General features: G+C 42.4%; 1 protein-coding gene across 1 annotated transcript in view; it reads left to right on the top strand.

Moving 5' to 3' along the window:
- map3k9 (mitogen-activated protein kinase kinase kinase 9) overlaps positions 1-13,519 on the top strand; it is a 76,473-nt gene that overhangs the window by 20,081 nt on the left and 42,873 nt on the right. Inside the window, exon 3 of the mRNA XM_055862471.1 lies at positions 12,574-12,769. Within this exon, the coding sequence (XP_055718446.1) occupies positions 12,574-12,769 (196 nt within the window). The remainder of the gene's footprint in view (positions 1-12,573; positions 12,770-13,519) is intronic.

The raw sequence follows: 13,519 nt of genomic DNA, 5'->3' as shown, positions 1-13,519 counted from the left end.
TTGGTGAAGACATACACCTGTGTTGGTGAAGACATACACCTGTGTTGATGAAGACACACCTGTGATGATGAAGACACACCTGTGTTGATGAAGACACACCTGTGTTGATGAAGATATACACCTGTGTTTGTGAAGACATACACCTGTGTTGATGAAGACACACCTGTGTTGATGAAGACATACACCTGTGTTGATGAAGACATACACCTGTGTTGGTGAAGACACACACCTGTGTTGATGAAGACATACACCTGTGTTGATGAAGACATACACCTGTGTTGATGAAGACATACACCTATGTTGATGAAGACATACACCTGTGTTGATGAAGACATACACCTGTGTTGGTGAAGACATACACCTGTGTTGGTGAAGACACACCTGTGTTGGTGAAGACACACCTGTCTTGATGAAGACACACCTGTCTTGATGAAGACACACACCTGTGTTGATGAAGACATACACCTGTGTTGATGAAGACATACACCTGTGTTGATGAAGACACACCTGTGTTGATGAAGATATACACCTGTGTTGATGAAGACATACACCTGTGTTGATGAAGACATACACCTGTGTTGGTGAAGATATACACCTGTGTTGATGAAGACACACACCTGTGTTGATGAAGACACACCTGTGTTGATGAAGACACACACCTGTGTTGATGAAGACACACCTGTGTTGATGAAGACACACACCTGTGTTGATGAAGACACACACCTGTGTTGATGAAGACAGACACCTGTGTTGATGAAGACACACCTGCGTTGGTGAAGATATACACCTGTGTTGGTGAAGACACACCTGTGTTGATGAAGACACACACCTGTGTTGATGAAGACACACCTGTGTTGATGAAGATATACACCTGTGTTGGTGAAGACATACACCTGTGTTGATGAAGATATACAACTGTGTTGGTGAAGATATACACCTGTGTTGATGAAGACACACACCTGTGTTGGTGAAGATATACACCTTTGTTGATGAAGACATACACCTGTGTTGATGAAGACATACACCTGTGTTGATGAAGACACACCTGTGTTGATGAAGATATACACCTGTGTTGATGAAGACACACACCTGTGTTGATGAAGACATACACCTGTGTTGATGAAGACATACACCTGTGTTGGTGAAGACACACCTGTGTTGATGAAGACATACACCTGTGTTGGTGAAGACATACACCTGTGTTGATGAAGATATACAACTGTGTTGATGAAGATATACAACTGTGTTGATGAAGACATACACCTGTGTTGGTGAAGACATACACCTGTGTTGGTGAAGACACACCTGTGTTGGTGAAGACATACACCTGTGTTGATGAAGACATACACCTGTGTTGATGAAGACATACACCTGTGTTGGTGAAGACATACACCTGTGTTGATGAAGACATACACCTGTGTTGATGAAGACATACACCTGTGTTGGTGAAGACATACACCTGTGTTGATGAAGACATACACCTGTGTTGATGAAGACATACACCTGTGTTGATGAAGACATACAACTGTGTTGATGAAGACATACACCTGTGTTGATGAAGACATACACCTGTGTTGGTGAAGACATACACCTCTGTTGGTGAAGACACACCTGTGTTGGTGAAGACATACACCTGTGTTGGTGAAGACATACACCTGTGTTGATGAAGACACACCTGTGTTGATGAAGACACACCTGTGTTGATGAAGACACACCTGTGTTGGTGAAGACATACACCTGTGTTGGTGAAGACATACACCTGTGTTGATGAAGACACACCTGTGATGATGAAGACACACCTGTGTTGATGAAGACACACCTGTGTTGATGAAGATATACACCTGTGTTGATGAAGACATACACCTGTGTTGATGAAGACATACACCTGTGTTGGTGAAGATATACACCTGTGTTGATGAAGACACACACCTGTGTTGATGAAGACACACCTGTGTTGATGAAGACACACACCTGTGTTGATGAAGACACACCTGTGTTGATGAAGACACACACCTGTGTTGATGAAGACACACACCTGTGTTGATGAAGACAGACACCTGTGTTGATGAAGACACACACCTGTGTTGGTGAAGATATACACCTGTGTTGGTGAAGACACACCTGTGTTGATGAAGACACACACCTGTGTTGATGAAGACACACCTGTGTTGATGAAGATATACACCTGTGTTGGTGAAGACATACACCTGTGTTGATGAAGATATACAACTGTGTTGGTGAAGATATACACCTGTGTTGATGAAGACACACACCTGTGTTGGTGAAGATATACACCTTTGTTGATGAAGACATACACCTGTGTTGATGAAGACATACACCTGTGTTGATGAAGACACACCTGTGTTGATGAAGATATACACCTGTGTTGATGAAGACACACACCTGTGTTGATGAAGACATACACCTGTGTTGATGAAGACATACACCTGTGTTGGTGAAGACACACCTGTGTTGATGAAGACACACCTGTGTTGATGAAGACATACACCTGTGTTGATGAAGATATACACCTGTGTTGATGAAGACATACACCTGTGTTGATGAAGACACACCTGTGTTGATGAAGATATACACCTGTGTTGATGAAGACATACACCTGTGTTGATGAAGACATACACCTGTGTTGATGAAGACACACCTGTGTTGATGAAGACATACACCTGTGTTGATGAAGACATACACCTGTGTTGATGAAGACATACACCTGTGTTGGTGAAGACACACCTGTGTTGATGAAGACATACACCTGTGTTGATGAAGACATACACCTGTGTTGGTGAAGACACACCTGTGTTGATGAAGACACACCTGTGTTGATGAAGACACACCTGTGTTGATGAAGACATACACCTGTGTTGATGAAGATATACACCTGTGTTGGTGAAGACATACACCTGTGTTGATGAAGACACACACCTGTGTTGGTGAAGATATACACCTGTGTTGATGAAGACATACACCTGTGTTGATGAAGACATACACCTGTGTTGATGAAGACATACACCTGTGTTGGTGAAGACATACACCTGTGTTGATGAAGACATACACCTGTGTTGATGAAGACATACACCTGTGTTGATGAAGACATACACCTGTGTTGATGAAGACATACACCTGTGTTGATGAAGACATACACCTGTGTTGGTGAAGACATACACCTCTGTTGGTGAAGACACACCTGTGTTGGTGAAGACATACACCTGTGTTGGTGAAGACATACACCTGTGTTGATGAAGACACACCTGTGTTGATGAAGACACACCTGTGTTGATGAAGACACACCTGTGTTGGTGAAGACATACACCTGTGTTGGTGAAGACATACACCTGTGTTGATGAAGACACACCTGTGTTGATGAAGACACACCTGTGTTGATGAAGACACACCTGTGTTGATGAAGATATACACCTGTGTTGGTGAAGACATACACCTGTGTTGATGAAGACACACCTGTGTTGATGAAGACATACACCTGTGTTGATGAAGACATACACCTGTGTTGGTGAAGACACACACCTGTGTTGATGAAGACATACACCTGTGTTGATGAAGACATACACCTGTGTTGATGAAGACATACACCTATGTTGATGAAGACATACACCTGTGTTGATGAAGACATACACCTGTGTTGGTGAAGACATACACCTGTGTTGGTGAAGACACACCTGTGTTGGTGAAGACACACCTGTCTTGATGAAGACACACCTGTCTTGATGAAGACACACACCTGTGTTGATGAAGACATACACCTGTGTTGATGAAGACATACACCTGTGTTGATGAAGACATACCTGTGTTGATGAAGATATACACCTGTGTTGATGAAGACGTACACCTGTGTTGATGAAGACATACACCTGTGTTGGTGAAGATATACACCTGTGTTGATGAAGACACACACCTGTGTTGATGAAGACACACCTGTGTTGATGAAGACACACACCTGTGTTGATGAAGACACACCTGTGTTGATGAAGACACACACCTGTGTTGATGAAGACACACACCTGTGTTGATGAAGACAGACACCTGTGTTGATGAAGACACACACCTGTGTTGGTGAAGATATACACCTGTGTTGGTGAAGACACACCTGTGTTGATGAAGACACACACCTGTGTTGATGAAGACACACCTGTGTTGATGAAGATATACACCTGTGTTGGTGAAGACATACACCTGTGTTGATGAAGACACACACCTGTGTTGATGAAGACATACACCTGTGTTGGTGAAGACACACCTGTGTTGATGAAGACATACACCTGTGTTGGTGAAGACATACACCTGTGTTGGTGAAGACACACCTGTGTTGGTGAAGACACACCTGTCTTGATGAAGACACACCTGTCTTGATGAAGACACACACCTGTGTTGATGAAGACATACACCTGTGTTGATGAAGACATACACCTGTGTTGATGAAGACATACCTGTGTTGATGAAGATATACACCTGTGTTGATGAAGACATACACCTGTGTTGATGAAGACATACACCTGTGTTGGTGAAGATATACACCTGTGTTGATGAAGACACACACCTGTGTTGATGAAGACACACCTGTGTTGATGAAGACACACACCTGTGTTGATGAAGACACACCTGTGTTGATGAAGACACACACCTGTGTTGATGAAGACACACACCTGTGTTGATGAAGACAGACACCTGTGTTGATGAAGACACACACCTGTGTTGGTGAAGATATACACCTGTGTTGGTGAAGACACACCTGTGTTGATGAAGACACACACCTGTGTTGATGAAGACACACCTGTGTTGATGAAGATATACACCTGTGTTGGTGAAGACATACACCTGTGTTGATGAAGATATACAACTGTGTTGGTGAAGATATACACCTGTGTTGATGAAGACACACACCTGTGTTGGTGAAGATATACACCTTTGTTGATGAAGACATACACCTGTGTTGATGAAGACATACACCTGTGTTGATGAAGACACACCTGTGTTGATGAAGATATACACCTGTGTTGATGAAGACACACACCTGTGTTGATGAAGACATACACCTGTGTTGATGAAGACATACACCTGTGTTGGTGAAGACACACCTGTGTTGATGAAGACACACCTGTGTTGATGAAGACATACACCTGTGTTGATGAAGATATACACCTGTGTTGATGAAGACATACACCTGTGTTGATGAAGACACACCTGTGTTGATGAAGATATACACCTGTGTTGATGAAGACATACACCTGTGTTGATGAAGACATACACCTGTGTTGATGAAGACACACCTGTGTTGATGAAGACATACACCTGTGTTGATGAAGACATACACCTGTGTTGATGAAGACATACACCTGTGTTGGTGAAGACACACCTGTGTTGATGAAGACATACACCTGTGTTGATGAAGACATACACCTGTGTTGGTGAAGACACACCTGTGTTGATGAAGACACACCTGTGTTGATGAAGACACACCTGTGTTGATGAAGACATACACCTGTGTTGATGAAGATATACACCTGTGTTGGTGAAGACATACACCTGTGTTGATGAAGACACACACCTGTGTTGGTGAAGATATACACCTGTGTTGATGAAGACATACACCTGTGTTGATGAAGACATACACCTGTGTTGATGAAGACATACACCTGTGTTGGTGAAGACATACACCTGTGTTGATGAAGACATACACCTGTGTTGATGAAGACATACACCTGTGTTGATGAAGACATACACCTGTGTTGATGAAGACATACACCTGTGTTGATGAAGACATACACCTGTGTTGGTGAAGACATACACCTCTGTTGGTGAAGACACACCTGTGTTGGTGAAGACATACACCTGTGTTGGTGAAGACATACACCTGTGTTGATGAAGACACACCTGTGTTGATGAAGACACACCTGTGTTGATGAAGACACACCTGTGTTGGTGAAGACATACACCTGTGTTGGTGAAGACATACACCTGTGTTGATGAAGACACACCTGTGTTGATGAAGACACACCTGTGTTGATGAAGACACACCTGTGTTGATGAAGATATACACCTGTGTTGGTGAAGACATACACCTGTGTTGATGAAGACACACCTGTGTTGATGAAGACATACACCTGTGTTGATGAAGACATACACCTGTGTTGGTGAAGACACACACCTGTGTTGATGAAGACATACACCTGTGTTGATGAAGACATACACCTGTGTTGATGAAGACATACACCTATGTTGATGAAGACATACACCTGTGTTGATGAAGACATACACCTGTGTTGGTGAAGACATACACCTGTGTTGGTGAAGACACACCTGTGTTGGTGAAGACACACCTGTCTTGATGAAGACACACCTGTCTTGATGAAGACACACACCTGTGTTGATGAAGACATACACCTGTGTTGATGAAGACATACACCTGTGTTGATGAAGACATACCTGTGTTGATGAAGATATACACCTGTGTTGATGAAGACATACACCTGTGTTGATGAAGACATACACCTGTGTTGGTGAAGATATACACCTGTGTTGATGAAGACACACACCTGTGTTGATGAAGACACACCTGTGTTGATGAAGACACACACCTGTGTTGATGAAGACACACCTGTGTTGATGAAGACACACACCTGTGTTGATGAAGACACACACCTGTGTTGATGAAGACAGACACCTGTGTTGATGAAGACACACACCTGTGTTGGTGAAGATATACACCTGTGTTGGTGAAGACACACCTGTGTTGATGAAGACACACACCTGTGTTGATGAAGACACACCTGTGTTGATGAAGATATACACCTGTGTTGGTGAAGACATACACCTGTGTTGATGAAGACACACACCTGTGTTGATGAAGACATACACCTGTGTTGGTGAAGACACACCTGTGTTGATGAAGACATACACCTGTGTTGGTGAAGACACACCTGTGTTGATGAAGATATACACCTGTGTTGATGAAGACACACCTGTGTTGGTGAAGACATACACCTGTGTTGATGAAGACACACCTGTGTTGATGAAGACACACCTGTGTTGATGAAGACACACACCTGTGTTGATGAAGATATACACCTGTGTTGGTGAAGACACACCTGTGTTGATGAAGACATACACCTGTGTTGATGAAGATATACAACTGTGTTGATGAAGATATACAACTGTGTTGATGAAGACATACACCTGTGTTGGTGAAGACATACACCTGTGTTGGTGAAGACACACCTGTGTTGGTGAAGACATACACCTGTGTTGATGAAGACATACACCTGTGTTGATGAAGACATACACCTGTGTTGGTGAAGACATACACCTGTGTTGATGAAGACATACACCTGTGTTGATGAAGACATACACCTGTGTTGGTGAAGACATACACCTGTGTTGATGAAGACATACACCTGTGTTGATGAAGACATACACCTGTGTTGATGAAGACATACACCTGTGTTGATGAAGACATACACCTGTGTTGGTGAAGACATACACCTCTGTTGGTGAAGACACACCTGTGTTGGTGAAGACATACACCTGTGTTGGTGAAGACATACACCTGTGTTGATGAAGACACACCTGTGTTGATGAAGACACACCTGTGTTGATGAAGACACACCTGTGTTGGTGAAGACATACACCTGTGTTGGTGAAGACATACACCTGTGTTGATGAAGACACACCTGTGTTGATGAAGACACACCTGTGTTGATGAAGACACACCTGTGTTGATGAAGATATACACCTGTGTTGGTGAAGACATACACCTGTGTTGATGAAGACACACCTGTGTTGATGAAGACATACACCTGTGTTGATGAAGACATACACCTGTGTTGGTGAAGACACACACCTGTGTTGATGAAGACATACACCTGTGTTGATGAAGACATACACCTGTGTTGATGAAGACATACACCTATGTTGATGAAGACATACACCTGTGTTGATGAAGACATACACCTGTGTTGGTGAAGACATACACCTGTGTTGGTGAAGACACACCTGTGTTGGTGAAGACACACCTGTCTTGATGAAGACACACCTGTCTTGATGAAGACACACACCTGTGTTGATGAAGACATACACCTGTGTTGATGAAGACATACACCTGTGTTGATGAAGACACACCTGTGTTGATGAAGATATACACCTGTGTTGATGAAGACATACACCTGTGTTGATGAAGACATACACCTGTGTTGGTGAAGATATACACCTGTGTTGATGAAGACACACACCTGTGTTGATGAAGACACACCTGTGTTGATGAAGACACACACCTGTGTTGATGAAGACACACCTGTGTTGATGAAGACACACACCTGTGTTGATGAAGACACACACCTGTGTTGATGAAGACAGACACCTGTGTTGATGAAGACACACACCTGTGTTGGTGAAGATATACACCTGTGTTGGTGAAGACACACCTGTGTTGATGAAGACACACACCTGTGTTGATGAAGACACACCTGTGTTGATGAAGATATACACCTGTGTTGGTGAAGACATACACCTGTGTTGATGAAGATATACAACTGTGTTGGTGAAGATATACACCTGTGTTGATGAAGACACACACCTGTGTTGGTGAAGATATACACCTTTGTTGATGAAGACATACACCTGTGTTGATGAAGACATACACCTGTGTTGATGAAGAAACACCTGTGTTGATGAAGATATACACCTGTGTTGATGAAGACACACACCTGTGTTGATGAAGACATACACCTGTGTTGATGAAGACATACACCTGTGTTGGTGAAGACACACCTGTGTTGATGAAGACACACCTGTGTTGATGAAGACATACACCTGTGTTGATGAAGATATACACCTGTGTTGATGAAGACATACACCTGTGTTGATGAAGACACACCTGTGTTGATGAAGATATACACCTGTGTTGATGAAGACATACACCTGTGTTGATGAAGACATACACCTGTGTTGATGAAGACACACCTGTGTTGATGAAGACATACACCTGTGTTGATGAAGACATACACCTGTGTTGATGAAGACATACACCTGTGTTGGTGAAGACACACCTGTGTTGATGAAGACATACACCTGTGTTGATGAAGATATACACCTGTGTTGGTGAAGACATACACCTGTGTTGGTGAAGATATACACCTGTGTTGATGAAGACATACACCTGTGTTGATGAAGACATACACCTGTGTTGATGAAGACATACACCTGTGTTGGTGAAGACATACACCTGTGTTGATGAAGACATACACCTGTGTTGATGAAGACATACACCTGTGTTGATGAAGACATACACCTGTGTTGATGAAGACATACACCTGTGTTGATGAAGACATACACCTGTGTTGGTGAAGACATACACCTCTGTTGGTGAAGACACACCTGTGTTGGTGAAGACATACACCTGTGTTGGTGAAGACATACACCTGTGTTGATGAAGACACACCTGTGTTGATGAGGACACACCTGTGTTGATGAAGACACACCTGTGTTGGTGAAGACATACACCTGTGTTGGTGAAGACATACACCTGTGTTGATGAAGACACACCTGTGTTGATGAAGACACACCTGTGTTGATGAAGACACACCTGTGTTGATGAAGATATACACCTGTGTTGGTGAAGACATACACCTGTGTTGATGAAGACACACCTGTGTTGATGAAGACATACACCTGTGTTGATGAAGACATACACCTGTGTTGGTGAAGACACACACCTGTGTTGATGAAGACATACACCTGTGTTGATGAAGACATACACCTGTGTTGATGAAGACATACACCTATGTTGATGAAGACATACACCTGTGTTGATGAAGACATACACCTGTGTTGGTGAAGACATACACCTGTGTTGGTGAAGACACACCTGTGTTGGTGAAGACACACCTGTCTTGATGAAGACACACCTGTCTTGATGAAGACACACACCTGTGTTGATGAAGACATACACCTGTGTTGATGAAGACATACACCTGTGTTGATGAAGACATACCTGTGTTGATGAAGATATACACCTGTGTTGATGAAGACATACACCTGTGTTGATGAAGACATACACCTGTGTTGGTGAAGATATACACCTGTGTTGATGAAGACACACACCTGTGTTGATGAAGACACACCTGTGTTGATGAAGACACACACCTGTGTTGATGAAGACACACCTGTGTTGATGAAGACACACACCTGTGTTGATGAAGACACACACCTGTGTTGATGAAGACAGACACCTGTGTTGATGAAGACACACACCTGTGTTGGTGAAGATATACACCTGTGTTGGTGAAGACACACCTGTGTTGATGAAGACACACACCTGTGTTGATGAAGACACACCTGTGTTGATGAAGATATACACCTGTGTTGGTGAAGACATACACCTGTGTTGATGAAGATATACAACTGTGTTGGTGAAGATATACACCTGTGTTGATGAAGACACACACCTGTGTTGGTGAAGATATACACCTGTGTTGATGACGACATACACCTGTGTTGATGAAGACATACACCTGTGTTGATGAAGACACACCTGTGTTGATGAAGATATACACCTGTGTTGATGAAGACACACACCTGTGTTGATGAAGACATACACCTGTGTTGATGAAGACATACACCTGTGTTGGTGAAGACACACCTGTGTTGATGAAGACACACCTGTGTTGATGAAGACATACACCTGTGTTGATGAAGATATACACCTGTGTTGATGAAGACATACACCTGTGTTGATGAAGACACACCTGTGTTGATGAAGATATACACCTGTGTTGATGAAGACATACACCTGTGTTGATGAAGACATACACCTGTGTTGATGAAGACACACCTGTGTTGATGAAGACATACACCTGTGTTGATGAAGACATACACCTGTGTTGATGAAGACATACACCTGTGTTGATGAAGACACACACCTGTGCTGATGAAGACATACACCTGTGTTGATGAAGACATACACCTGTGTTGGTGAAGACACACCTGTGTTGATGAAGACGCACCTGTGTTGATGAAGACACACCTGTGTTGATGAAGACATACACCTGTGTTGATGAAGATATACAGCTGTGTTGGTGAAGATATACACCTGTGTTGATGAAGACACACACCTGTGTTGGTGAAGATATACACCTGTGTTGATGAAGACATACACCTGTGTTGATGAAGACATACACCTGTGTTGATGAAGACACACCTGTGTTGATGAAGATATACACCTGTGTTGATGAAGACACACACCTGTGTTGATGAAGACATACACCTGTGTTGATGAAGACATACACCTGTGTTGGTGAAGACACACCTGTGTTGATGAAGACACACCTGTGTTGATGAAGACATACACCTGTGTTGATGAAGATATACACCTGTGTTGATGAAGACATACACCTGTGTTGATGAAGACATACACCTGTGTTGATGAAGACATACACCTGTGTTGATGAAGACACACCTGTGTTGATGAAGACACACCTGTGTTGATGAAGACATACACCTGTGTTGATGAAGACATACACCTGTGTTGATGAAGACATACACCTGTGTTGATGAAGACACACACCTGTGTTGATGAAGACATACACCTGTGTTGATGAAGACATACACCTGTGTTGGTGAAGACACACCTGTGTTGATGAAGACACACCTGTGTTGATGAAGACACACCTGTGTTGATGAAGACATACACCTGTGTTGATGAAGATATACACTTGTGTTGGTGAAGACACACCTGTGTTGATGAAGACACACACCTGTGTTGATGAAGACATACACCTGTGTTGATGAAGACACACCTGTGTTGATGAAGATATACACCTGTGTTGATGAAGACATACACCTGTGTTGGTGAAGACATACACCTGTGTTGGTGAAGACACACCTGTGTTGATGAAGATATACACCTGTGTTGATGAAGACATACACCTGTGTTGGTGAAGACATACACCTGTGTTGGTGAAGACACACCTGTGTTGATGAAGACATACACCTGTGTTGGTGAAGATATACACCTGTGTTGATGAAGATATACACCTGTGTTGATGAAGACACACACCTGTGTTGGTGAAGATATACACCTGTGTTGGTGAAGACACACCTGTGTTGATGAAGACACACCTGTGTTGATGAAGACACACCTGTGTTGATGAAGACACACCTGTGTTGATGAAGACACACCTGTGTTGATGAAGACACACACCTGTATTGATGAAGACACACACCTGTGTTGATGAAGACACACACCTGTATTGATGAAGACATACATCTGTGTTGATGAAGACACACCTGTGTTGATGAAGACACACACCTGTGTTGATGAAGACACACCTGTGTTGATGAAGATATACACCTGTGTTGGTGAAGACATACACCTGTGTTGGTGAAGACACACCTGTCACAATAATCAGAATAATAAACATGTATTTTCCTGAACCCTAATAATCAGCGTTCCTGTATGTCTTAGATGTGTACAATCGATCATGTCAGCTTCTATTGATACTATGACCTGTACTGATTCCTGTTTCATTTCCATTCTTCTTTGTTTAACAGGTGTGTCTCCAGGAGCCGACGTTGTGCCTGGTGATGGAATTTGCCCGGGGAGGACCGCTGAACCGAGCCCTGTCAGGGAAACGTATCCCACCATGCACCCTGGTAGACTGGGCCGTGCAGATCGCCCGTGCCATGCACTACCTCCACTGTGAGGCCATCGTCCCCGTCATTCACAGAGACCTCAAGTCTAGCAACAGTAAGAGAACATTTATATACGTGATATTGTAATGACATAGTAATGACATAGTAATAACATGGTAATAACATTGTAGTGGCATAGTAATAATGTAGTAATGTAGTAATAACATAGTAATAACATGTAGTAGTAACGTAGCAATAACATACTAGTAGCATGGTAGTAATGTAGTAGTAACATGGTAATAACATGGTCGTAACATGGTCATAATGTAGTAATAACATGGTAATAACATGATAGTAACATGGTAATAACATGGTAATAACATGATAGTAACATGGTAATAACATGGTAATAACATGATAGTAACGTGGTCATAATGTAGTAATAACATGTTAGTAACATGGCCATGACATGGTTGTAACATGGTAATAATGTAGTAATAATGTAGTAGTAACATGGTAATAACTTGATAGTAACATGGTAATAACATGGTAGTAACATGGTAATAACATGGTAATAACATGATAGTAACATGGTAATAACATGGTAATAACATGATAGTAACATGGTAATAGCATGGTAGTAACATGGTAATAACATGGTAATACCATGGTAATAATGTAGTGGTAGTGGCATAGTAATAACATAGTAGTAGCATGGTAGTAATGTAGTAGTAACATAGTAATAACATGGTCGTAACATGATCATAATGTAATAATAACATGTTAGTAACATGGCCATGACATGGTTGTAACATGGTAATAACATGGTAATAATGTAGTAATAACGTAGTAATAGCGTAGTAAT

Source organism: Salvelinus fontinalis, chromosome 15 (genome assembly GCF_029448725.1).
Source record: "Salvelinus fontinalis isolate EN_2023a chromosome 15, ASM2944872v1, whole genome shotgun sequence".
In the NCBI taxonomy this organism is placed as follows: Eukaryota; Metazoa; Chordata; class Actinopteri; order Salmoniformes; family Salmonidae; genus Salvelinus; species Salvelinus fontinalis.
Note: the sequence above shows the minus strand (reverse complement) of the source record. Positions and strands in the feature narration are given on the sequence as shown.